General features: G+C 37.5%; 4 protein-coding genes across 4 annotated transcripts; 1 reads left to right on the top strand and 3 right to left on the bottom strand.

Moving 5' to 3' along the window:
• The first annotated feature begins 2,560 nt into the window (after positions 1-2,560).
• Positions 2,561-9,734, top strand: LOC132191807 (HSI2-like 1). The gene is made up of 12 exons (XM_059606911.2): positions 2,561-3,182; positions 3,502-3,583; positions 3,695-3,796; positions 4,377-5,032; positions 5,167-5,263; positions 5,362-5,536; positions 6,169-6,245; positions 6,321-6,749; positions 7,242-7,291; positions 7,561-7,674; positions 7,766-7,833; positions 8,573-9,734. Exons 1-12 carry the CDS (start codon positions 3,070-3,072, stop codon positions 9,349-9,351), a joined length of 2,742 nt encoding a protein of 913 aa, XP_059462894.2. The 5' UTR covers positions 2,561-3,069; the 3' UTR covers positions 9,352-9,734.
• Positions 9,735-11,772: 2,038 nt separating this feature from the next.
• On the bottom strand, positions 11,773-16,154 carry ATSIK (Protein kinase superfamily protein). Its single transcript, XM_059572162.2, has 5 exons — positions 15,943-16,154; positions 14,243-14,909; positions 13,311-13,568; positions 12,810-12,929; positions 11,773-12,643 (listed from the first exon to the last, which is right to left on the bottom strand). The coding sequence occupies exons 1-5, from the start codon at positions 15,960-15,962 to the stop codon at positions 12,011-12,013; spliced, it is 1,698 nt and encodes a 565-aa protein (XP_059428145.1). The 5' UTR covers positions 15,963-16,154; the 3' UTR covers positions 11,773-12,010.
• Positions 16,155-20,074: 3,920 nt separating this feature from the next.
• LOC132162513 (uncharacterized) lies at positions 20,075-21,586 on the bottom strand. Its single transcript, XM_059572745.2, has 3 exons — positions 21,204-21,586; positions 20,812-21,079; positions 20,075-20,707 (listed from the first exon to the last, which is right to left on the bottom strand). The coding sequence occupies exons 1-3, from the start codon at positions 21,543-21,545 to the stop codon at positions 20,667-20,669; spliced, it is 651 nt and encodes a 216-aa protein (XP_059428728.2). The 5' UTR covers positions 21,546-21,586; the 3' UTR covers positions 20,075-20,666.
• Positions 21,587-23,094: 1,508 nt separating this feature from the next.
• LOC132192047 (RING-H2 finger protein ATL74) lies at positions 23,095-24,694 on the bottom strand. The gene is made up of 2 exons (XM_059607235.2): positions 24,194-24,694; positions 23,095-24,080 (listed from the first exon to the last, which is right to left on the bottom strand). The coding sequence occupies exon 2, from the start codon at positions 23,814-23,816 to the stop codon at positions 23,247-23,249; it is 570 nt and encodes a 189-aa protein (XP_059463218.1). The 5' UTR covers positions 23,817-24,080; positions 24,194-24,694; the 3' UTR covers positions 23,095-23,246.
• Positions 24,695-25,675: the final 981 nt, after the last annotated feature.

The raw sequence follows: 25,675 nt of genomic DNA, 5'->3' as shown, positions 1-25,675 counted from the left end.
TGCATCATTCATCAAATGCCCATATCTACTCCGGCAGCTCCCTTCTTTATGGATAAAGTTATTTCCGGTTTGAGTTAGAGAAATTTTAATTTAAAAAATTAATATATATCTTTAGAGTACTAATTATCACGTGCATTTAAACGTATTTTAAAAACAAAAATTAGTTTAATAAATTGGTTTACTTTGCAGGATTTAAACATTTCATCTTTTATAGTGCAGAAATGCTGCTTGGTTTAAAGATTATCGACACCCAAACACAACCTGTTTGATACGGAGATTTCAAAGTTATCTCCAACTTCTCACCAATGTGTCCAAAAGGTTTATCCATATTTCAATAAAGAACAATTGGTATATTCTTTTTTATTATTATTTTTTGGTTTTGAGAAAAAATAGTAGGATGTAAAGACCAATTGTAGCTATCCTACTTGCATGTGACCATAGTAATACTTACTCGCTGAGAGCTGCATAAGAAAGGCCTAGACAATGGAAACCGCAAGCGCTCTTTCAAGTCCGATTGAGTCATAGCCTAACTCAACCGCATCAGGATATCAATAAAAATTTAAGGCGATTAATATTAATCATACGTACGTGAGAAAATTAGTATATTCTTATCCTTCACTACTAATGGATTTTGGATTTATCTTATAATTTATCAGTCAAATACAAACAGGTTATTATTAACTATTGACTTAAGCATCGAAAGCTTCCAACTGGGCCTCTCCCTCTCAGCGTTATCGCGACAATTCTTTATTCTTTTGCAAGTAATTTGTTGCCAATTCAACCACTCGTTCAAAAAATTTACTGTATCAATATGTACGGGTGGAATATCTTGAGAAAGAATTTAGAGAATGCATACAATTATTCTTCCATGGACATTTCTTTGCTGTAAAGCACGGAAAGTTCATCAGCAAAAGTTATTAGTTGATTCTTAGTACAGAATGATTGCAAGGCTATCTATTTATGCATGTGCAGCTAAGTGGAGATCTAGAAATGACTTATCAACGAGGATATGCTTCAAGCACTACCATCTTTTATTGGTCTGCTGACATCCACCAAATATGAAATATCAATCAAGATTTTCCATAAACTAACGGCCACGATTTCACTTAATTATCAGCAAAATTTCCAACTGCTGAAAAATGTTCAATGTCATTTTTTATTACACTTTGAAAACTTTAGAAACTTTACTTTCCATTGCAATATCAAACATGATCTAAGCCTTTAAAGGTAAACTGGTTTCAATCGGAGTTATTGTAGAATGAATCACACATATCATAATACATAATTAATGAGAAGCAATTGCAAATAAACTATTTTGCTAACTTAAACATTAGAGTTTTTTTTGCCCATACTCTCAGGCAGTCTTTATTGTTTATTTATTATATTTTACAAGTGCAAATTGATTGGTGTTTTACACATGCATAATTGTTAGAATAAAGGGTAATTACATTTTTCCTCAATCAACTACAGCGCATTTTCATTTTTTTCTCATGAACTATCAACTGTACCACCCGACTCTATGAACTACCATTTTGTGCTCAAAACTCCTTCCGTCAGTCAAATGCATTAATTCAGACAATCAATCTGTCACTTTGCTCTCATGAACTATAACGCAATGTTATTTTGCTTTCATGAACTACAACGCATTGTTACTTTAACCGTCTGAGTTAACGCTTTTGACTAAATGAATAAGATTTTGGGTACAAAATTGTAATTCATGGGATCAGGTGGTATAATTAGTAGTTCATGAAAAAAAAAAAAAGAAGTAAAAATATGTTGTAATTAATAGGAGAAAAAATTAATTATCCCTTATAATAATGCATATAAGAATTACATACTCTTTCTTATTAAAAATACATATAAAATTCACATGTTTATCTAAAGAATTTACTGAAAAATTTTAGTTTATTCGCAAAATAATCATTAGGTGGATAACATCGTGGTTAATAGTTAAATTAAAAGGTAGGTTAGCGTTTCTCTTTCCAACACGGTAGTTAACCGTATTCTGCGGGCACCTAACATCAGCACCTACTTGTATATGACGTCATAAATAGCTTAAATCAACGCTAACATGAGTAGGGTTTTTTTGTTTTTTTTTTTTTTTCTGCGCTAACATGACTATGAGTAGTTGATTCTTGACAGAACACACTTAAATAGAATTCGGTTGGACGATGCACAACACGGCGTGGACCGGGAAGGACGAAGTCCTGCGCAACACTTGCGTGGTGTAAAGTGTAAACCGTAGATAACACACGGGGGAGATTCTAGTCATTTCGAACTCTGATTCTTTTTGCATGCGAAGGCCAATTATCCGATTGGGACTAAAAAAGCGTCTAGTGGCGCATCTTACGGTGCTGTCCTGCCGTCCAATTTTCCACACTTCCTCACTCGCGGTTGTACATAAAACACAACTACTCGCTGTCTCTGAGCTCTTCGTGTTCATTCCAAGGGCAATTTCGGTTATTTCCTTCAATTCTTTTTGGTCTCTCAATTATGATTTGAATTTGACTCATTAATAAAGAGAAAAAAGAAAAAGAAAATGAAAAAACCAAAGGGGTAAGTGTGGGAAAGCGAAGTGGGGGAGAGAGAGAGAGAGAGTTGGCCGTGCCTTGAAGTCTCATCATCGTGCATGCATTTCGTGCGCTTTGCTTTGCATGCACACACGCCTCCTCCTCCTCCTCCTCCGGCAAGACCTCGACTCGCCGGTTCAGCTCTCTGGTCGCCGAAATCTGAAACCTCTGATCTAGAAACCTCTACGGCTCGATTCCCGCAAATTTCCCGATCGGAGCTCCACAGGTCGGGGACTGATCAAAAAAAGCAGACTCTTAGATGAACGATGGCCCTCCGTCTCTTTGTCTCAAATCGTATACGATAGTGAAGTAGTTTTGCTACGTTTACAGAGATATGCAGCATATTAAGGCTAGCTCTATTTTAGTCTGTTTCTCTTCGCGTAATCGACCACTTGTATTGGTGAAATCTTGGAAAATGAGTATTTAGGGATTTTAATTTTGGTCTTTTTCTCCGATTGGATTGATTATCGTGGAATTGACTGAATAGTTTTTGGGGAAAATGTCGTCGAAGATTTGCATGAATGTACTGTGCGAGGCCTCCACGTCGATTCAATGGGGAAAAGGGTGGGCTCTGCGATCCGGCGAATTCGCTCTTCTCTGTGATAAGTGCAGGTAATCTCTATATCTATCTATCTCGTGTAGAGTTTTACGGACACGCTTAATTAGGAGGTGTTTGAGATTCGATATTTATTATGTACTCTGTATTTTCGGTGTTCTGTTCCTTTCTATTTTTGGTGTTGTGTGGATTATGACTCTATTTCTATTTTTTTGGACAATTTGTTTGCACAACATTATGAATTTATTTAATTTCATTGCGGGTGCATAAATATAAATACTATATATATATGTGCATCACAAATTTTGAATAAATTTTATATAATTGAACAAATTAGTATCGACTTCCTTTAATATATAAACGATGGACTTTTAGGTCTGCGTATGAGCAATCGGTTTTCTGTGACGTGTTTCACTCAAAGGAATCTGGTTGGAGGGAGTGCGCTTTATGTGGCAAGGTAAGATTTAGAACCCGAAAGTTTTTTACTAACTTGGTATTTGGGTTTTCAAGCCTCATATGATATAATGCTTTGGTTTACTAGCAAAGTAACAACTCTTGGTATCTGCAGCGTCTCCATTGTGGGTGCATCGCTTCCAGTTCTCTTCTTGAGCTGCTTGATTGTGGTGGCGTAAGCTGTATAAACTGTACGAAGAATTCAGGAATTGTCCCTGTAAGATTAACTTACATACTATTGATTCATGGTGCTGTTGGAAATAATAGACACATGTACTTTTGGAATTGCATTTTGTGATATAGTGATTGGGTCTTTCTTGTTATAGCTTATCATCATATTGGCGTGAAAATGCGTAGTTTAGTGGGAAATTTATAGAAATTCATACCAATGCTTTAGGGCTCATTTTCTCCACATCATTTCCCAATTTCTGCATATGTATTATCCTTTGTATGTTAGATTTGGCATACTCTATCCAAGAAATGTGCATTCAGATGATCTTATCTTCCAAGTGATCTTTCCCGTGGATGAAAATTGGTGCATGCTCATCTGTATGCATCCTTCTGTAATGGTAATGAAAAATGGACCATCAAATATAGCAAGAAGCAATTGTGAAGGAAAGCAAATTTCTTTCTAGTCAACATGCTGCTACTATTACTGAATGAATTTGTGACACTTATGTCATAAAGTTGGTTGTTCCTTGCATATGTTAGATTATTGAAGAGCAATGTTTGAATTTTTAAGTAAACGTTTGTAGTTTTGACTATTAATGATATGCTTATAAAACATATTCACACAGATTTCAAGCAATGAAAAGCCTAATGGATCTGGCACACCCAAAGCTGATAATGTCAATGGACTGCGTTCCACTTCTGTGGACAACCAACTGGATGGAAGTAGTATTGATAAAATGAAGCTTATGCAATTGAGCAATAATACAGAGGGTAATGGGCTCAGGCACTTGCTTCAATCTCAGAATGCTGACACAAATGGGTCATTTGGGAAATTGAAACAGGAGGAAGTTTTGCCTTCCGTTGGAGAAATTGGAAGCACATTCTCAAATTTTAGTCACGCATGCAATGGATCGTCCAATACCACCAAATCAGACATGTATAACACAAATATGGGAACAAAAGATGTATATGAATCACTGCCACATACAAATTTGAGTATGACTCTGGGTACTCCAGGAAATTCAAATTCCCTTCCTAGTGCTGTTGTCGATGAAAGGGAAAGTAGCAAGATGTCCTCTTCATTCCTACAGGGGCCCAGGTCTCGCCATCTTTTGCCGAAACCCCCAAGGTCAGCCCTTGCAGGAGGTTTGGAGGCAAATGCTGGCGCGGTTTCTCAGATACGTGTTGCAAGGCCACCTGCTGAAGGACGGGGAAGGAATCAGTTGCTTCCTCGCTATTGGCCAAGGATTACAGACCAAGAGTTACAGCAAATATCTGGAGAGTATCCATCTTACATCATTTATATATTGAAAGTATACAATTATGTTTTCATGACACTGAATGTTAAATCATTTACAATATCGATAATTATTCACAAAGTCAGATAGTGATTTCCTTAATCGTGATATCTTCAAGTTCGAATTCCACAATTGTGCCATTGTTTGAAAAGATGCTGAGTGCCAGTGATGCAGGTCGAATTGGTCGTTTGGTTCTCCCAAAAGCCTGTGCAGAAGTAAGTTTTCTTGTTGAGTTGTCCTAGCCTTTCTGCTGTTAATGGTCCTCGTTGCTGTTATTATCATTGCTTACTTTTTACTTTTAACCACGATGCAGGCATATTTTCCTCCTATCTCTCAACCAGAGGGCCTTCCTCTTAGGATTCAAGATGTGAAGGGAAAAGAATGGGTGTTTCAGTTCAGATTTTGGCCTAATAATAACAGCAGAATGTATGTTTTGGAGGGGGTAACGCCCTGCATACAGTCAATGCAGTTGCAAGCTGGAGATACAGGTATCCTTAATGCCTGCATGATTTAAATCTGGATTTATATTTCTTTTTAGTGGATAGATGTACCTTATAAAGTAATCTGGCAAAAAACCATGTATTTCTTTACCGTTCATTGAACCCCTCTTTCTTGCAACTTGAATATATGCTTCCAAGATCTACTGCTTTAATTGAACTTTATCATGATATAGGCATTTCTTTAGTACTTTAACTTGTTCCTGTATGCTTCTTTTTGTTTTGTGGGGTCCATTTCGGAGTTCACTTGGGCCCTTGGCACTAATGGGATAGCCTTTCCCTTCCTTCCTGGTATTTCGTATTATGACCAAAGACTATGCCAGCTAAGTCAGCTGCCAACTTTCTGTAATGGTTTGCTTACTGAAGCTTTTTTCTTCTTCTCCATATTAATGCTTAAGTTGGAATTGAGTGCAATAGAAAAACCCCTGAAATATTAATTTCATTCCCAATGCTTGAGAATACTTTCAATCATTTGCTCTTGCATGATAAGGGACTTATTCATGCCTGCCTCCTTACTCCCTTTTTACTGTACTATGTAGGTTTTAATTTTTAATTTGTACTATCTTTTGGGATGTGAAGGCATATTGGTATTTCTAATGTGGTTTTATTTTGTTTTGCTGCAGTAACTTTTAGCCGTATGGATCCTGAAGGAAAACTTATTATGGGCTTCCGGAAAGCTTCAAGCTCTGTTGCAATTCAGGTAACAAGCCACTCTCATTTTCAAGTTAGCAACCTCAATCATATAATATTGATACAAAAATTACTAAATAAACAGGACAACTATCCATCTGTCATTCCAAATGGCGCTCATTCAAGTGAAACATTGTTTTCGGGTGTTTTTGAGAACCTACCTATAATAAGTGGTTACTCTGGCCTTCTTCAGTCAGCTAATAAGGGAAGCACGGATCCCCACTTAAATGCACTGTCCAAACACTTGAGTTCAACAGCTGGTGATGTTAGCTGGCACAAGTCTGAGAAGCATGAAGATAGGACAAGGGAGGGCTTTCTGCTGCCTTCAGTATTAGCGCCAGAAAGAAAAAGGGCACGAAATATTGGGTCCAAAAGTAAGAGGTTGCTCATTGATAGCCAAGATGCTCTGGAGCTGAAACTTACGTGGGAAGAGGCACAGGATTTGCTCTATCCACCTCCCACTCTTAAGCCAAGCATTGTGATGATTGAGGACCACGAATTTGAGGAGTATGATGTGAGTGATTTCAATGAAGATTTTAATTAATGTATTGTTATAAATTTTGCTTCAGTTTTTATTGCTATTGGCATCTTCTCGTTTTCCAATTTATGTGAGTTTATGTCCCTAGTTAATTTTTAAAGAAAATTCTTCTATAATCTTGATCTTTGATGTGTGTTCATGAATATGGGTTGTCAGACAAGGGTGCTGCTGGTGTATGATGCTGTGAATTTCTATATTTAAACTTATATACTTATCAATGTTTCAACCTCTCTTTGCAACAGGAGCATAGAGCATAAAACAAATTCAAAAATGATAACAATATATGTTGGACAAATTTAAAATTTTGCCTCTGCCTCCAACACATGGACCAAAAAAAAAAGAAAAAGAAATCCGCAACATCTGCCCCAGCCCTGTACAAACAATCTAAAACTTCAAGAAATTCTAATTATTACGTTGTTCATGAAACTTTGTGAGTGACATCTAATATATTACACGTCTGTCAAACAGGAACCTCCAGTTTTCGGAAAAAGAAGTATTTTCGTTGCCCGTTCAACTGGGTAAGGATTTGTATGACTATTCAAATGTTTTAGTATGTGAGGATAGTGTAATAATGAATTTAGAAACTCACTTTGACATGCTAAATGTTCTGGCACCAAGTACACCAGTCTATGATGGTGCCACTTCTACTGAGGATTTAGAAGGGCACCTTTTTCCTTTTCCTTGCCTCTTATCTTGTCCTGATGCAATTATATGTGTCGACTACTTGTGCTTTGAAGGTATTTGTATTTCCTCCATCTAATTTTAAATTAATAAGCTTGATCTTCAGGGGACAAGAGCAATGGGCTCAGTGTGATAGTTGCTCCAAATGGCGAAGGTTGCCAGTTGATGTACTTCTTCCTCCTAAGTGGACATGTGCAGACAATAATTGGGACCAAAGCAGGTAAATATGCCTTTTTTTTCTGTTCTATGTTTTATTTGATCATGACAACTAGTTGAATAAGTCTTTATGATTCCGCCTTTTTTGTCCTCAGGTGTTCATGTTCTGCACCAGATGAATTGAACCCCAGGGAACTGGAACATCTTCTCAGACTGAACAAAGGTATGATGCCAGATTCTGTGCCCCTTAATTTAGTTGTAAAGATTAGATAATCACTGCTGCCTTGTCCACTAAGAAAATGGTTTTTCCATCTATTTAATAGTTTAATTTGTCTAAGGGTATCATCCCCTGTAAGGTTCATAGTCTCACAGAAATGTAGCAGTGTATCTCTTCACCCCATAAATTAGAAAGAAAAGAAAACGAAAGTCTCTACATTGGTCTGTCACTTCTGTGGTCTTTAGAATAGAAAAGAGCATAAATGCTTACTGGCCTCCTTTATCCTGAAATTGGACAACCTAGAATGAGTCTGGCTCACACATTTGGTATAACATGCTTGTGCCAGTCCACAAAGGTCAAGCTTTAAGCTTCGATTGGTTGGACTTCAACAAGGGAAGCTTTAAGCCATGCTTTGGAAATACAGATACATGGCCACATTAGCGCGTGGAATTTGGAAGATACGAAAATCTACCAAAGACGGGTATGGAATTTGGAAGATATGAAAATCTAGCATAGAATCATAGATGGGTGTTTGCAAGGATGGCACGTGCACTCACTTTTGGGTTGGTCTCATTTATTAATCAACTGATCTATGCACATGAGTACATACATATAGAATGCACAAAGATTGGCTGCTCAAAAGTTGTTACATTTATATAGTCAATCAAAGTGATTTTTAGTGCATATTCTACCTCATTAAATTTTGAAAAATTGTTGATATTGATTATACCTTACTGTTTCATAGAATTCAAGAAAAGGAGAATAGTAACAAGCCATAGGCCAAACCAGGGGCATGAATCTTCTGGCCTGGATGCTTTGGCTAATGCTGCCATTCTAGGAGACGGTGCCAGTGACCCAAGCACTCCATCAGTTGCTACCACAACGAAACACCCCAGACATCGTCCTGGCTGCACCTGCATTGTGTGCATCCAGCCCCCTAGTGGGAAGGGCAAGCACAAGCCTACATGTACATGCAATGTGTGCATGACAGTTAAACGCCGCTTTAAAACCCTAATGATGCGCAAAAAAAAACGTCAATCAGAGCGGGAAGCAGAGATCGCCCAGAGAAATCAGCATACATGGGGCTCTAGGGATGAAGCAGAAGTAGACAGCAATTCTAGGCATGCATCATCGCACATTGATCCTTCAGAGAATGAAACTAGGTCAGGAAATGAGTTAGAATCCAAGAGCCCAAGCAAATTGGCTGAAACTGGCAAGGGACAATTAGACTTGAATTGCCATCCTCAACGCGAGGAAGAACTGCAAATGGGATCAAAACGTGTGAGCATGATAGGTCTTCTTGAAATAGCAAGCCTTCCCCTGGAGACATATCTGAAGCAGAATGGTCTTACAAGCTTGATCACTGAGCAACAAGCAAGTTCAGCATCACATGTTCCGCCACAACCCACAAATGAGAATGAGGGACAATTTAATGATTGCTGTTTATCTGCTGTTCAAGAGCGAGAAGGTGGGGGCGAAGAGTACTGTGGACCAGATCAAAGCCAAACTGATGCGCAATCATGAAGTTTCAAGTAATGCTATACCTCATACTTTTATGGCATTTTTATTTCACTTTGTTGATGTGGCATTGCTAATTAGTCATTGGATCAGCCCTTTTTTCACAAAAATAACAAATAAATTCAAGGACTGATTGGCAGCCACATCAGCAAAGTGTGATAAATGTGTGGTATATAGCATTTCTCTGAAGCTTCCGTTTCTTTTCGAACCTTTTATTTTTGTTGCTTGCCTGTCGGATACTCAGTAATTTATAGCTCTTCCTCCGGTTTGCAATATGTTTCTTTTGTTCAGTGGGTGGATGTGCATTTTCTTTTCTTATATAATTTGTAATATATACACATAATTCTTTTAAAAAATTTTGATGAGTTGTATACAGAGGCTTTCTCGTAGTGTTTTCTTTCGAATTGGGTCGGAGAAAATTTAGTTAACTCAGTCTATTAAATTGACATTTATCCTATTTTCACATGTAATTTTAATAGGATTAAAAAAGAGGGTGACATTTCGAATGTTATAAAGACAAATGTCAACTTAATAGATCAGTTTTTTTTAAAAAAAAAATCTCCAACCCAATTCTGAAAAAAAAAATTTTGTCCCTCCACCTCCTCCCATAATTAGAACTTTTCTTGTTTTATCCAACAACTATACTTTGGGCGGAGGACCAGCTCTTGGTCTTGGTCGCTGCCTTGACTGGCTCCAACAGATTTTTTAAATCCAAAGCAATCATTTCTAATGCAAATATCAACTGTGTTAACATAGTAGTATTTTTTTTTTTTAAGGGAAAAAATTCCATACTCATTTATTGATAAAAGATCGCAAGCAAGAGCTCTAAAAGCAAATCATAGCTGAAGCTAAAGTTACATACGTCAACAACATACCAATTAACCATTACAAAACATTCATTAACCCATGATTATTCATCAGGTTTAAAAATAAATCTGCACCAAACAGACACATTCTAATACATAGATAGCACTTATAATGTAACAATATTTATTAATATTTAGATTTTTTATTTATTTTATTTATTTATTTAGTAAGGATTAGTTGTGGGCACACTGATATTAACCCAGTTACATAGAAGTATAATATTTAGCGTTACTCATGTTAATGTCTAGAGTAATGCTAAATACTCAACTCTCGGTCCACTTTCATACAACTTGATTGATCTAGCGGTACTCATCAGCCCTTAGATTTTTTATTTTTTTAGTAAAGGTTGATCTAAGGGCTTATGGGCACTACTACATCAATCTAATTGTATTAGAGTAAGATAAGAGTTGAGTATATAATATTACTCTATATAGCATTACTCTAATATTTACAAATTTAAATTTTTTAGCTTTTTTTTTTTCTCTATTAACAATGATTGATCTAAAGATTAGATTAAAACCGTGTGTCTACATCATAAGATAATTATGAAATAAAAATATTCGATTTCTAGACTCACTCAACCAATGCAATGATCCACCATTCTTGGCAAGAGAATAAATATGGACCCTTTAACAGTTGTTTCGTGGGATAAAATACAATTTTTTTAAAACCGCAAATTGGCAGCTTGACCCAAAATACATGTGAATAGAAATAAAACTAATGGATGGCCGTCTTGAAACTATGATCGACGAAGGTTGTTTTGAAATCATCACCAAAGACTATCATTTGGATGAGATTGACATGGTCGTCTCTCGTCTCCGACACATTAGAAGGAGGGCCTGCACCCATCCATAATGAACTGATAATGTTATTAATCATTATTTAGGGGCTTAATCTGGACATTGCTTCACATAGTCCCAAGGGATCCCCCCTTACCGTGGGTATTGGGTAGGTAGTAAGACTCATATTATTTGATGGATATTTTTATTCACATGATTTAATATAATACCAAAACAATATTAAATTTGAACTTGTACTCTACAACTTGGATTGAAATCTTTAGCAATTTAGACACCACATTGTAAAGAGTTATTACCCTTCTTTATTTATTCCAATTAAATATTCCACGTTATTTATGCGGCCCAAAAGGAAAATAAGTACTAATCAATCCTACCCTACTTTTCAAACTTTCAATTATAAGTTTCCAAATTTGACTATATGCCTTGGTTGAATTCAATCTTGGCAGGAAAGAAGAATCAATGAAATTCACACATGGCCGCAGTATGACTTTTGCTCAACCAACTTGGACGACAAAATAGGCCTCCTCCCATACATGCATTCAATGGAGGGCAATTTTCCCAAGGCATTGCTTGCTACATTGTACAAATTTGGCAGCCATGCAAAAGCCATATAAACATTGGGAAGCACCAGCTGCAGGATAAAAGAAAACAGTCATGGAAATAGGAAGAGATTCTGCTGACATGGAGTAAGATTTCCAATACACATTCCTGTAATGCGTATCTCTAAGAATATATGTACCACATACATAGGAGGGGAAGGTAAAGGAACATACAAATTCCCATATATAGATGGCATTCTGGATTAAGCGAAACTAATTGAACCCGGTCCAACCGGGCTTGTACTATCTACAAAAGAACATCCTCTCTTTGATGATCTTGAGGGATGGAGCGTGGAAGAACCACATGTTTATCTTCTATATATTGTGTTGAATCACCAAAAAAAAAAAAGCACCAAAAAAAAAAAAAAAATTGTAAAAAAATGCACATTATAGACAAAATCAAAAACCCTCAACACTAGCTCTCCGCACAGTTGACGATGATGATTTCCGGCTTTCCTGCCGTTCAAGCTCCTCCAAAGAGAGGGTGGAGGAACAAGCACGCGGAGGAAGAGACAACGGCAAGGCAGGTCGTCTAGTAGGAGAAACAGATGGTCGGGCTCTTGATGGTGGTGATGGTGAGAAACTTAACCTTGGAGCTGGAGTAATGATTCCATTTAGACTCGGTGACTTTGACATCCTTTTTCCTGCAACGGTTGCTGGTTCTTGCAGAGGAAAACGACAGGAATACTTCATGTCTTGTATGATTTTGAGATTGTCAACAACAGTTCTCATGGTAGGTCTGTCTGAGGGGTCCTTCTGAAGACATCCTTGTGCAATATCAGCTACTATCTTGGCTGCTTTGGCTGGGAAACGGCCTTTTAAATGAGGATCCATGATCAGTGAGATTCGACAGTCATCTGCCAGGAAAGGCCGGCTCCATTTAACCAAATTCCTCTCTTCCTTAGGATGACGACTGTCAAGATTCTTCCGGCCAGTAAGTAGTTCTAGAAGAACTATTCCAAAACTCCAAACATTGCTTTTGGGAGTGAGCCGTCCTTCCTCAACTGTCTCCACTGAAAGGTTTGCCACTGCCTGTAAACATGAGTAAAATGAATGCTAATCAACCCATTGACACAAGTGGATCATGTTAAAAAGAGCATGTATTATTACGCACTGAGTCGGACTTCAAGTTTAGCAGAAATAAGATCAACTTAGTCAGAAAAGGAACATCATCACTAAGCAATGTAAAAGAACTCACCACTGAATTATTAGAGATCTCTATCTCAGGAATGTGGCCAACACAACCATATCCTGAGAGCTTCGCGCGAAAATCTTTGTCAATCTGTATGTTGGCAGTTGAAAATTCATTGTACATCGCCTGTAAATACAAGGGGAGCTTTCAGTAAACACAGAAGAATTACTACACTTAAGGAACAAAAGACTTGAATAATAATTCTTGATCATTTCAAGCACATCTTCTCCAATTTTCTTGTCCAAAAAAAATTAATATTGTCCCTAACATCGACTGTGTTTCACTATTAGCCCATAACATCTACACGATGGAATGGATAACATTGGTATTTCAATCATATAAAAGGAAACTAACAGCCTAGGGTAAACATCAAATAGACATTATCCTCTTCTCAATACAAAAAATATGCTACTCCATAACTGCTCAGCATGACTACATAAGGCAGCACAAATAGCTGCAACCAATTTCATTAATTATAAAACAATAACGCAGACAAGTTCTGATTACCTGGAAAGGCCCTTCTTCATGCAAGAAAGTAAGACCTTGTGCAGCACATATAGCAATTTTCATTCTTGTATTCCAATCAATGGGGGGCCCGTCCGACCTCCCATATAATAGCCGGTCCAAGCTTCCATGAAAGAGCCTCTCGTATATCAACATTCTTTGTTCTGTACCTTCACGTGCATGGTAACCAAGCAATTTACAAAGATTTGGATGATGCAAAGATGCAATTGTGTTCACCTCATTTATAAACTCCTTCAACCCCTGGAGGAACACCAACACAGTGACAATATTACAATGCGGTCAAGCATTTCTAATATTTAGAATGCAAAGTGATCGAATTCATAAAGTCTCCAACATAAGTGAAGCCATAAGTTGTATTTCATTTCACTCTTGACACTTAAAGAGGGTGAACTAGTAAAATATACAATCAGCAACACTTCTAATACATGACAATGTTCCCTGCCATAAAGTTTGGAATATACATTTAAGCATGCACACCATGTAAGGATTGTGGAGAAAGGAAGCGCGTATGCTTAAAGAAAGGCAGTTAAGCTGCCTTTCAACCCAACAGCATGACTCACGGATGAGTGAATCTCCACTTACAGAATCTGTACTGCTTTTCACACCAACTTCGAGATATCCTGAACTCCAAAGAGGAGTGGTCTCAAGTTCTTAGTTATGTTTGCCTATGAACATATACAGCATATTTACGATCACCTGGGGAATCTAAAAATGGGGTGCAAAAACAAAAACAATTTTGTGGGGTAGCGAAACAACAAATTTTGCTGCCAAAAATAACAAAATGATGACAGTTCAACCAATTTATAAAAAGTTATTCATGTTTAAGTGCCAAAGATTATCAGTGAGGGAGATACCAAGAAGATGAAAAAAGATTCAGTCTGATCACCCTAAAAACCGTTATATGTATGTAATACCTGAGTAGATGGGTGAAGGCGAGTAACAGTTGCTTCAAACTTCTTTGAACTAGAAGCATCATCCCCAAAAGAAGCTCTATATATAATGGAGGAAAGACCTTCTGAAACACATCTGTCTGAAGAGAAATGGTAGCAAGCCGCAGCAACTTCTTCATATGAAAAGTTTCGGAGTGCTCCGGTAGGAGGCAATGGCAATGGTCCAGAAGCGTAGAGAGGCCCACTACCAGTTCCTGACTTAAAGCTTCCTGTAGTCTTCAATGCAGCAGCACACTGAGGTGATGGGAGAGGAAGAGGTTGTGGACTCGGGGACCGTTGTTCCTTTATTGATCCAGTTCGGTACCTCGAGTCTTCCTGTTCTTCAAATTCAACTGATGAAAGAGCATCTTGCTCTGCGGCATCAAGAGACGATGGGGCAGATAATGCACGTGTTCTATTGTTGGTGACTTTGTTAACTGGCTGAATGGGTTTCACTCTGGTCCTAAAACTCGGTGGTGCAGACTGTAGTGTCCGGGTTCGGATTTGGGGTTCTGGCAACACTGTAGGTGTTTGATCCTTAGGGTTAGCACGGTTGATATAAAATGTCTGCTCAGACTTTTTCTTCTTACTCTTCAAAACCGTGAAACACCCCATCTTACGGAAAAACTCTTTAATAAGGTTGTCTATCTTTCTGCAAAGAAGAAAAAAAGAGCATATCTATCAATTGAAGTCTTAAACTTCGCAAGCTTCATGAATACCAAGGAAGTAAAAAGAAAAAGCAACCTTTGACAATAATTCATGTAGACACACACCCTAATATTTCATAAGATTGGATTGCCAAATATCACCCCAACATGAATAAAGCATTAAAAGCGAAAAGGAAAGTAAATTGCCCAGTTGCCAACTAAGATAATACCATAATAGTTAAGTCCTCCACCTTCCTTTTATAGAAGATTTCAAACAGATGCATCAGACATGCTTCTACACAAGTGTTATTGTCATTTGTCAAAAGATGTATCTCAAGAAACCTATGTAGACAGTGTCAATCTCAATTCCCCTTACTACAACACCACCTAAAATTTGGGTGGGTCATGGTCCACCTTTTCATCGCTTGCTTGGATGATATCCCACCTAAAATTTGATAATTCATTTCCATACAGTGAACCTTTCTGCAACTAAAATGTTAATCAATGAGCGAAAGACCACCCTCCAAGTCCCTCCCACATCATCTAATCGCAAATCTATCCAAGAATGCCAACTTGGCAATAATATCTTGGTAATGAACTATATCAGTATTAAATTGCAGCTACTAAAGGATCAAAAATTAAAACATCACATACACTGATGCTCTTTTCATCAAAATACAAGAACCCCATGAATCAGCATCAATTAAACTTGACCAAAAAGCAACCCAGATCCATAAAAACCCAAATCTTGCCAGAAGGAAAAATACCCATTATTTCACAACTCGGAAAACATAAAAAAAGAATCAGTCAATAAAACTAAATAAAATCATTGGATAATTCTGTGTCCCTGAAATCACAGCGATTAGTCACACCCATTTACACCCAAAAGGAAAATCAAGCAACAACCTTAACAACCCCAGTTAATCAGGGCCACCAATTCTCGACAAAATCTCTACCAAAAAGAAAATTAAGAAAAAAAAAACCCCCGAACTTTTCCGAGAATCCCGATCAGAAGAAAACGAAGGAGCTGAACCAAACCTGGAAAATAGCAGGCACATGAAACTCCCTCCGGTAGAAGATCGAGAGATGCCAAAAAAATATTATGGAACTGGAATCTGTGGTCTTGATTTGATGAAGGAAAAAGCTCCCAACAAGTCAAAGAAAGCAGATGGGGGAAGGCTGAAAGCCTAGAGATTTTTGAGAGAGAGAGTCCCAATGCGGAATGGAGCCCAATAAGCAGTGGTCAAACCTACCCAAAACCCAGATTTAATTAAACCATTAAAGTACCATTATAATTCATCTATACACAACAGAAATAGTTTTCTTTATTCTCCTTTTGACGTTTATGCCCTTTCCATTTTCCTATTTTTAAAATGCTGTTGTCCTCAAAATGACCTGGAATGCCCTTGGGTATTTTTTTTTTTACTAATCATCGACAAGCTGGATTTTGAATGAGTACATCTTGACTAGTATGCCTAAATAGGTATATACGAAAATAATGGAATTTCATATTTATTACTAAGCCAATTTGTTCACTCAATATCTATTTGTCAATAACAAAAGGTTTGACTTCCCCCATTCCATTAAAGCCACACGTCTACATTCAATGATGAATTCGCACCGTCACATTAATATAATAGGATAATTATAAAATAAAAATAGAGTTATTAGCATTACTCTTTTATATAATTATAAGTAATTTTTTGTGACGTCCCATAAAGTTAATTTCACATAAAAATTATAGATTGTTCATGTCAGGTGGTAGATTATAAAGGTGGGGTGGGTCTTATATTAGTTCCTTAGCATGCGAGATTAAGTTTTATAAGTGATTATCTCTTATAACACAAATATGGATATCGTTTTCTTTAAGTCATTACAATTTTCTTATTTGACTTTCTAGTAAATATTATTTTTCAAAAAAATATATGATATATGTGATTTGTTTATATTTTATTTGGGTTTAATTATGAATAATTTGACTATTATTTGAGCGTCTGCATTTTCCTTTTCCTATGTCTTTTAACCCAAAAATAAAAAAACGTAAAAGAAAGATAACAACAAACTTCTCATTTGATTGTTGTTTTTATGAAATTTGTTTGAATAATATATTAGGAAAATTATTCTCTATATTGAGAGTCAAATATAGAATAATCAAACATACCAATTTAAAAATATAGCTAGTCAAATCGAACCATTTAATCGAAAACTGGCTTATAAAAAATAGATAATCATCATCTTATTATACACTATTTTTTCTTTTTATAATCTCAATAATATTGATTAAATAGAGTCTTGCTCAGCAAGTACACGTGGGATAATGTTAGAAGGAAAATCTACCGCCCACAATTGCTCAGTTGATAAAAGTAGTGCATATTGTGCTACACTATTAACCACCTCATTGACGCTATGAGAGACGTGCTCCACCTGCCACACTTGAAACTGTTCCAGCTGGTTCTTCGCGTCTGCCATCGCTCGGAAGCTTCCCCCGCCATGCATCCCTACTTCGTATTAACTGGACAATCTCACATGCATCGCCTTCCAAAATAATTTTGTTCAAAGCCATAATGCATCCCACTTGCACTGCCCTTCTCACTACCAAAGCCTCTGTTGTAGAAGTAGGGGTGGAATTTAAAACTGTCTAACCGCTACAACCGTTAACCGCCTAACTGTTTAATTGCTTTGAAAGCGGTTAGTAAAAACCGCTAACCGCCTAGGCAGTTGCGATTAGCGGTTAGTGGGTTTTGGAAATCCGCTAACCGCTTTTTTTTAAATATAATATATATTTATATATATATATATATATATATATATATATATATATATATAATAAATAACAATAAGTCATGAGTTTATGAACTTTTTTTGATTGATTGAAATAGGCCTCAAGCTTCAAGTTCAACCATGTTGGTTTTTTTGGTTGCGTGTGAGTTTATGAACTTGTTTGTATTTTATTTTATTTTTATGTGTGAGTTTATGAACTTGTTTAAGTTTATGTATAAGACTACAAGTGAAATGATGATTTTGTTGTAATTTTATTTGTATATTATATTATGTGTAGATTTGTAGAAGGTGGCCAACAAAATTTTGGTATATAACAATTTTTAATGCTAAAATGGCCATGAAAGGGGAAAAAACAAAAAAAACAAAACGTTTAAAATGAGCAAAAAAAATGTTTAAAGTGAGCCCAAAACTGGTCAAAAAAGCAGTTAGAAAAAAGCAGTTATCCCAAAGTGGTTAACCGCTACCCGGTTAGCGGAGGCGGTTAGTAAAAATTACTAACCACCTAGGCAGTTGCGGTTAGCGGTTTTAGCTACTAATCGCTAACCGCAACCGTTATTTCACCCCTAACTGTAGAAGGATATTGAATGAAAGGTTTTGTATCACAATACATTGCCATCACATCTCCCCTGTGATTACGTGCCACCACTCCCAAACCCACTCTCTTATTCCCTCGATCCACGGGTGTATCCCAATTAAGCTTTACATATCCCCCCAGAGGGGCCTTCCATAGTAGCGTTGTATTTTGTATATCTGGGTGTTCAGGGTCAAAATCCTTTACTGGAAGTGCCATTGCCGTTTCATAAGCCTCAATCTGCTCCCATGCTTGTCGAAGCACCTAGGAAGGTGAAGACAAAACTTCTCCATGAACTAAAGCATTTTGTCTGAACCAAATTTGCATTGCCACTACCGCAAAGAGCTATAAGTCATTGCTGTCCAACAGTCCTATCAACTTAGTAACCAAGGTGTTAAAATCTTCGACATCGCTTGAACATTTCTAGAGTTTTCGGGTGCTTTCTAGCCACACATCCCTCGCCGAAGGACATGTCCACAGGATATGCACCGGAGTTTCTTCTTTCCTCCCACATATTGGACATAAGTCATCCCCAATGATATGACGCGGTAAAGATTTCTTTTGGTAGGAAGAATATTTAGACAAGCCTTTCAGATGAACATTTGCACCACTTACGAGCCCCTAATATTCCAGACTCCTCTCCAAAAATCTCCAGGACACTTAATTGGCTTTTATTGAATGACAAAAAATTGTCAACGAATAATTCACAAAATTTTAGGAGGACCTCCTAAAATTTTTATATATATATACATATATAGAGACTGAATTCGTAGACCCAAGAGGGACATTTTGGACATTTGAGGAGTATGCATATAGAGCCAAAAATCAGAGTTGTCCATGCCCATAATGGTAAATTACTAGCGCACCTCGATTTTCAACGAAGAGCGCCTTGATTGAAGTGACAACCCAGTCAAAGTTTGGAAACTTATTTAAAATCAAAATTAAATCATGTTTCCAGTGTGGTCAAAGAGACCTATCGAGACAGCTCTTTGACTCTGAATCTGACCCGTCTGATTTGCGCGTGGCGGAGAGATCGACGGCCGCGATGTTGCCATTGAAAGCCTGGGGAGGACCCACTGACATCAACATTTTTGTCATTATGGTAAGTGGTTGTTGTGTCCTTCACGCGCCATGTAAGCGTGGATGTGAATTCCCATCATCAACAGCAAAAGTGGGTCCATGTGGGCCCCATTGATCTCGCACTTTATACTGTTCAACTATGAGTGCGCTTTGCGTGCAGTCATTAGCACGAGCTATGGTATGAGCGATGGCCCAAATCAAGTCTCGCCTGGTCAGCCCAGATTTGAATACCCAAGGATATTCAAACCAAGACCCAAAGAAAGGGCCCAAGAAAACCCCGACTTGGGTTCCTTCTAGTACCATCAGTTTTTTTCATGCACCTTAAAGAGAGCTCATTTCCTGAGGTGGAGCAAAACAAAGTACAAAAAAGGCTTTATCAATGATAGTACAATTCGGACATTTATTCTGTATGAGATTTATCTGCTCGCCGTTTGAAACTTGTTCGAGTAGGTGAACTCAATAAAAATTTTCTTATATTTGTTGCCAAAATTGCTAGATAATAAAATTATTGGATATCTTTATCCCCGTAAAATAGTCGTATGCCTCTTCGCGCGTACTTTCTCTCTCTCTCATACTACTCCACCAACTGAATTTTCAGTCTCCAAGCATAGCCACCCATCATATCCAGGTTTTGCTTTAAAATAATTTTCTAAATTTCTCATATCATTCATTTGGATTTGATTATTGGATTTCCTTATTAACAAATCGAATTTAAGCATATTGTCTTCCAAATCCCTTACAATCACTTATGGCCAAGAAAACAGGCAATCCACAAAAGTCTCCTACTAACAGAGAACCAAATAAATTGGTAGAAAGAAGAGCTTGGGCGGCATAATGAGGTGGTAAAACAAAGGCCAAATTCAAATAGGTGCATTAATTGCAACCATAAACATGGTTGAAATTCAAGCTGCATACATGTAACAAATCTGCACCTTAGTTTGAATTCCATCAAGCCTGTTGATATACAATCTCCTCAACATGTTTCCTCCAAAACAAAACTCTAAGGGAAAACATTTTCCTCTTAACAAATAAAGGTCCCCAATTCTTTTTACCTTCCACAACACTACCATGTCACCATTGGTAACTTGCAATACTCCACCTTCAAAAGAAATACTTGTACCCCATGGAGTCAAGAGTACCCACCCAATAAAAATGAGATTCATTCTTAAATCTAAAACGTGTTGAACGTGTTACGTTAGTTAGAGTCCTATAATAAAGAATAACGTTAAAAATTACGTTCTTATTACGTAACTTTTCTATAATGCTGATGTGACAGTTTTAACTCACCTTCAAATCTAAGATAAAAAAATAGATTTGTTCATTTAATTAGTCAAACCGGACCCCATGAGAATGATAAGAGCTTGAAAATACCTGAAAAAATGGAGATTTATTTCTTAAAAAATTCGTGTGGTTATTCATAAGTATATTGGAAAATATGCATATAATAAAAGAATGAAAAAACAAATTTTCTTTACCTGGCAATCCGGAGGAAACAAGATAGTCCCATGCCATCTGAAGATAATCAAATCTTAAATAAGTGTCCAATTCAAGTACTAGTGAACAAACCAGTAGAAGTACCAAGAAATTGCTGATTCTTCCTGTCATATATTTCTTGAACAATAAACCAAGGTATAAAGAGATAACAGAGCCATGAATGACAATTGCCCTCTGATCTTTGTTGCTAATAGATTGAGCTAGAAATGCAAGAATCCCAGCAAACAAGGAACCCAAACAGATTGGTTCCTGCAAATATATGCACAAAACTACTACCATCAGTTGAGCAATACAGGGAAACAGGGGATCTTTTCCACTGCAAAAAATAGAACAAGCTGCAGACTATATTATGAAGGAAAGCCATAGATTGTACCTTGTAAGCAAACCATCCCATTCTATTGGCTTCTGGGTTTGAGAGATCTGACTTCTGCTTGAAACCAATGGTTCGGTTCTTGGACCGTCGAAAGTGGAACTTCTTGAGAAGTGCTAGGAACTTGGATTTCAAGGTTTTGGGTTGTTTTTTACTGGGAATGAGTGCTGTTTCGCAGTTGGATTTCAATTTGAGGAGGCATTTTCCCAGCTTTAGCACAACGGAGCACCGATGGAACTCCCAAGTGGGTACGATATTTGTTGCTCTGACTTTGAGTTTGAAATGGAAGTTCTTGGCCTTGGCGTGGATGTAGATCTTCCAAGATTGCTGCTTTTCAGCTTGCATTGTGAGCCAACAGCAAAGCAGAGGATTCAGGATAGGTTAAATATTTGTACGTGGGTGGGACAAAGATGAACTAGCCGTTGAGTGCCGAAAGATATTGCCCTGAATTTTGAATTAAAGGAATTGTTTAGTGGGCATTCTCACACACTCGAGTCTCTTATTCACGTGCAGTTTTTACAGTTTAGATCCTTTATGTGAACTCTATCAGTTAGCGCTTAAATAGAATAGCTGTTTTGGTCGTTGAGGAAAGGAAATGGTATGTAATTGCGCATTTAGCCATTTACTCATGAATTTGTTCTATACCATTTATTTGGTAATGCTCATTAGCCCTTCAACTTTATTTTTATTTTTATAATAAAGACTGATCTAATGATTTATAAGAATTGTCACATCAACTTATAGCATGTGAGTAAGATAGAAGATAGGTATGTACATTATTCAAAGCTTAAAAAGATCTAATGTTTAACAATTTGTAATTATGAGTAATTCTAAATATTTAACTTTTATTTAATTACGTTGATATGGCAGTGCCTATCAACTTTTGAATTTTTTCTTTTTATTTTTTGATAAAGACTAATTCAAGAATTAATAAGCACTGTCATACCAGCATAGCATAGATGAATAGGAGTTAAGCATTCCTCTCATAATTATAATATGACCTTTTATAATTATAATACGAATTTATGAGGCAGGTAATCCACCTAACCCTCGTGCAACTGGGGCATTAGAAGGATGACAAAAAACAGTCTTTTCCTCCCACAAGTCCCAACTTGTTACCGAAATTCAATGCTATCTCTCCAATTGATGGTGGGTGGTCCAAGCTCCATTGTTTAATGATGCTTTTGGAATGAGATCTAACCCATCATATGCGATCTACACATTCTCTTTCCTTGAAGTTGAAATCCGAAGGTAGTGATCGGAATAACTGAGATATTTAGGGGGTTAATAACTTAATCTAAAGCTCTAGTTTGCTACTTCAACTTAGCAATTACTTAATCATGGCTTGCCACGTGGAAACTCACATGGACGGTATAGGACGTGTCGAGTAGACATGTGTGAAATTGAAAATAGTTGTCATAAATATGACCGATTAATATAATTAAACTAAATATTACATCTTTTTATTTTATTGGGCTGATGCGACCTCATCGGCTGTGAGATGGGAGCATAGGAAAGACCGATACCTTGGCACTTTCCCTCATTTTTTCTACAACTAAACAGAATAATTAAAGCCCCACATCGACCAACTGCAGGGTCTGTACGGATACCACTTGGCTACCGTACATCATGAGATTGAGGGCTTTGCATAAAGATAACAATGTAGGAAGAAACCTTAAATTAGTCTAATGCACCCACCTTATTATCATAATCATGATAAACCCATATAATTCTTGCTGCAGAGTGCAGATTATTTTCTTTGTTTCCGAGCAATTCGTGCTGCACATGCACTGGTGAACTTCCCACATGCAAAATATGATTGAAAATTGGGTGACATAAACTCATAAGACTGCTACCACTACAGAATCCATTTCTTTAGAGGATGCACTAAAAATCCAAACAAAAAACCTCATAGCATCTGCAATTTAGCCTCCAAAAAAAACCTCATCAATATACACCATGGTTGCAGGCTTGCAGCACAATTTAACAGTGGACTACTACTACTAACAGTGATAGATCTCTGCCCAATTGACAGCCCTAACTTTCCTAGTTAACCACAATGACAACGCTGCCTTGCGTGGCTGCAGACCCATTTCCAGATGACTCTGCTTGGCGAACTTGTTGATTTGCACCTGAAGTGCTTGTTGGGTGGTCAAGCAGAGAGTGCCGACAGTTTGGGCAGGATGAATGTGACAGAAGCCATGTGTCTATGCACCTCACATGGAACCCGTGATTGCATTTTGGCAGCACCCGAACCTTCTCACCGTCTTCGAATTCCCCGAGACAAATTGGGCACTCGGTGGCCTTAATGTTCACGCCGGACCCATAAACCGCCACGGGAATCTGACGCAAATCGCGCTTCTTGAGGCCCGTGGCAGCTAGTCTCGCGGCCGTTTGCTCGGCGGTCTCCAACGCAAACCTTCGGCTACAACGCAAGGCGCAGCGCACGATCGAGTTCAGCCCAAGCGCGCATATCAGCGCACACAGCAAGGCCGCCAATATGATCACCATGTTGGTGTCAAAGTTGGTCTCGCTGATGTACGAGCTGTCACGCGTCCTGTTCCCATTGTCCGGTGGCAAATTCAGCTGATCTGTATCCAGCAGGCGGCGATGCATATCCACTATCTATTACAAAAAACAAAAAAGATGGTTTTTTTTTTTTTTTTCCAAAGGGTTTAGTAGAAGAGAGACAAAGTGAAAGGGTTTCTATTTTGGCTAAAACAGAAAGGTGGTGGCAGTTCTTTGTTTACAGTAATGTTGTCAAGATTCCAGCTAGAAAGGGACATAGAAGGAGCATCTTCTTTGTCTCTGAGATAAGGCAAAAAGACTTGGTAAATTGTCTGTGTGGACGACTGTTATCCGAATTGGGGGACCGTCTCACTGCAACATTATTCCAGCTTCTTAATCAGAAATGGTCCTCTTTACTATTGTCATGCCAAAAAGATGATTGAGATTGGAACAGAAAATTTCTTTCAAGCTAATTTCATTCTTACCTGACCCTTTCTTCTGCTATGAAATCCAATTAATCGTCGCCGGCGACCCAGATGGACCAGAAGTACTCTTCTTCTATATGGCGCAGGATGTAAGGGGAAGGCTAATATATACACCTTGACAAGGAGATACAAATATCAGACCAAGATCTAACTGGAGTGAGTGAGCACCTTTGCCTACCTAGTTAAGGTTAAAAATAAAAAAAGTTCAACATATAATAATGCTAAAACTTGTTGTCGAATCCTTCCAAAATCCCTTTGGTCGTACAGATGTAACATGGGCAAGGCCGGAGGAATATCTGCATGGTTTTTTTCACCAATGAGTTGTGCGATGGGTGTGTGTTAAGATCGATGCAGATTGAAGCATAGTGGAAGCTTTGCTGCAACTATCTGATTTGGTCATACTTTACTTTTGAGATCAGAGTGGGTAGATATATATCGTAGTTAAGAAAAGAGAAAATATATATATAATCATCATCATCATCATCGCCTACATAAATATCTCCCTACCTGCTTAGAAAAAAAAAAAAAAAAATGAAATATCTCTCTACTTTTTCCCCCTTTACTGGTTACCTAAGATCGCCCAAAGTTTAGCTTATTGTTATCCTTTTTGTTGGTATGGAAGGCAGGGGTGGTCCTATATATGATCCTATCAAGCCCACTCCAATTACACGTATAAACCCCCCTCAGTTGGGTGCAGGACCACGTGCGCTCCTATCATTCTATCGGGCAAGTGGACCCCACCTGACTGCAGTGATGCAGCGTGAGTGTAGTGGATCACAAAACAAACAATATTATATTCACAATTTTTCTTGAAATCAAGAAGAAATTAAGAATTCAAGGAAAAATAGATAGAAAATCATTCATCAGGTGTTTTTTTATTGAAAACCCAATAAATAATATTAGTAAAAACATTGTGGCCAAAGCCGTTTATAAGCGGTTTATAACAGTGTTTATATTAGTTAGACTGTTAAGCTTATTAAAACACTGAAAGTAAGTCGGTTTGTAGATATGTTGTGATCTCATTTGAACGAGCATACTTACTCGTTTGGACGAGAATGCAATATTTGAACGAGCATACTTAGTCGTTTGGACGAGAATGCAATAACAATAATGAAAATCATAAAATCGATCCTTGTTTGGGTTGGACTCCTCCCGAGCTAGTGAACCACTGGTCCTAGCTAGCAGATTACTTGTTCGGACGAGTAGCAAACAAATTACTGAATGAACCTTTTCTGGATCTCCACGTTGATCAATTCGTCCAAACCTTTCAAATAATAGTTTCAACACCTATTTTTCTCATAAACTCAAATACAACCTAGTCTACTTTATGAAGCATTCTCCCAATTAAGGAAGATTATAATGAGACCCACTTAACCAAACAGGTGAAAGGCTTTCTTTTCTCAACCCCATCTCACTTTAAGATGAATTTGGCAGGAATTTTGATTTGCAATAAAAGAGGAGGGGGCACCATACATATAGCTT

This window comes from Corylus avellana, chromosome 10 (genome assembly GCF_965113065.1).
Source record: "Corylus avellana chromosome 10, dhCorAvel1.hap1.2, whole genome shotgun sequence".
Classification (NCBI taxonomy): Eukaryota; Viridiplantae; Streptophyta; class Magnoliopsida; order Fagales; family Betulaceae; genus Corylus; species Corylus avellana.
The sequence above is the reverse complement of the archived record's forward strand: the minus strand, read 5'-3'. Positions and strand labels throughout refer to the sequence as shown.

Bases quoted from the DNA above. Each gene is read 5' to 3' on its own strand.
- LOC132191807 (XM_059606911.2), top strand. From the start codon at position 3,070: ATGTCGTCGAAGATTTGCATGAATGTACTGTGCGAGGCCTCCACGTCG. The intron at 6,246-6,320 runs GTAACAAGCCAC...CTAAATAAACAG, and splicing joins CAAGCTCTGTTGCAATTCAG to GACAACTATCCATCTGTCAT. The intron at 7,292-7,560 runs GTAAGGATTTGT...CTTGATCTTCAG, and splicing joins TTCGTTGCCCGTTCAACTGG to GGGACAAGAGCAATGGGCTC.
- ATSIK (XM_059572162.2), bottom strand. From the start codon at position 15,962: ATGTGCCTGCTATTTTCCAG. The intron at 13,569-14,242 runs GTATTACATACA...GTGTTCCTCCAG, and splicing joins GCCTTCACCCATCTACTCAG to GGGTTGAAGGAGTTTATAAA. The intron at 12,644-12,809 runs GTGAGTTCTTTT...TCATGTTTACAG, and splicing joins AGATCTCTAATAATTCAGTG to GCAGTGGCAAACCTTTCAGT.
- LOC132162513 (XM_059572745.2), bottom strand. From the start codon at position 21,545: ATGCAAGCTGAAAAGCAGCAATCTTGGAAGATCTACATCCACGCCAAG. The intron at 21,080-21,203 runs GTACAATCTATG...ATATATTTGCAG, and splicing joins TGGGATGGTTTGCTTACAAG to GAACCAATCTGTTTGGGTTC. The intron at 20,708-20,811 runs GTAAAGAAAATT...CCATTTTTTCAG, and splicing joins TGTTTCCTCCGGATTGCCAG to GTATTTTCAAGCTCTTATCA.
- LOC132192047 (XM_059607235.2), bottom strand. From the start codon at position 23,816: ATGCATCGCCGCCTGCTGGATACAGATCAGCTGAATTTGCCACCGGAC.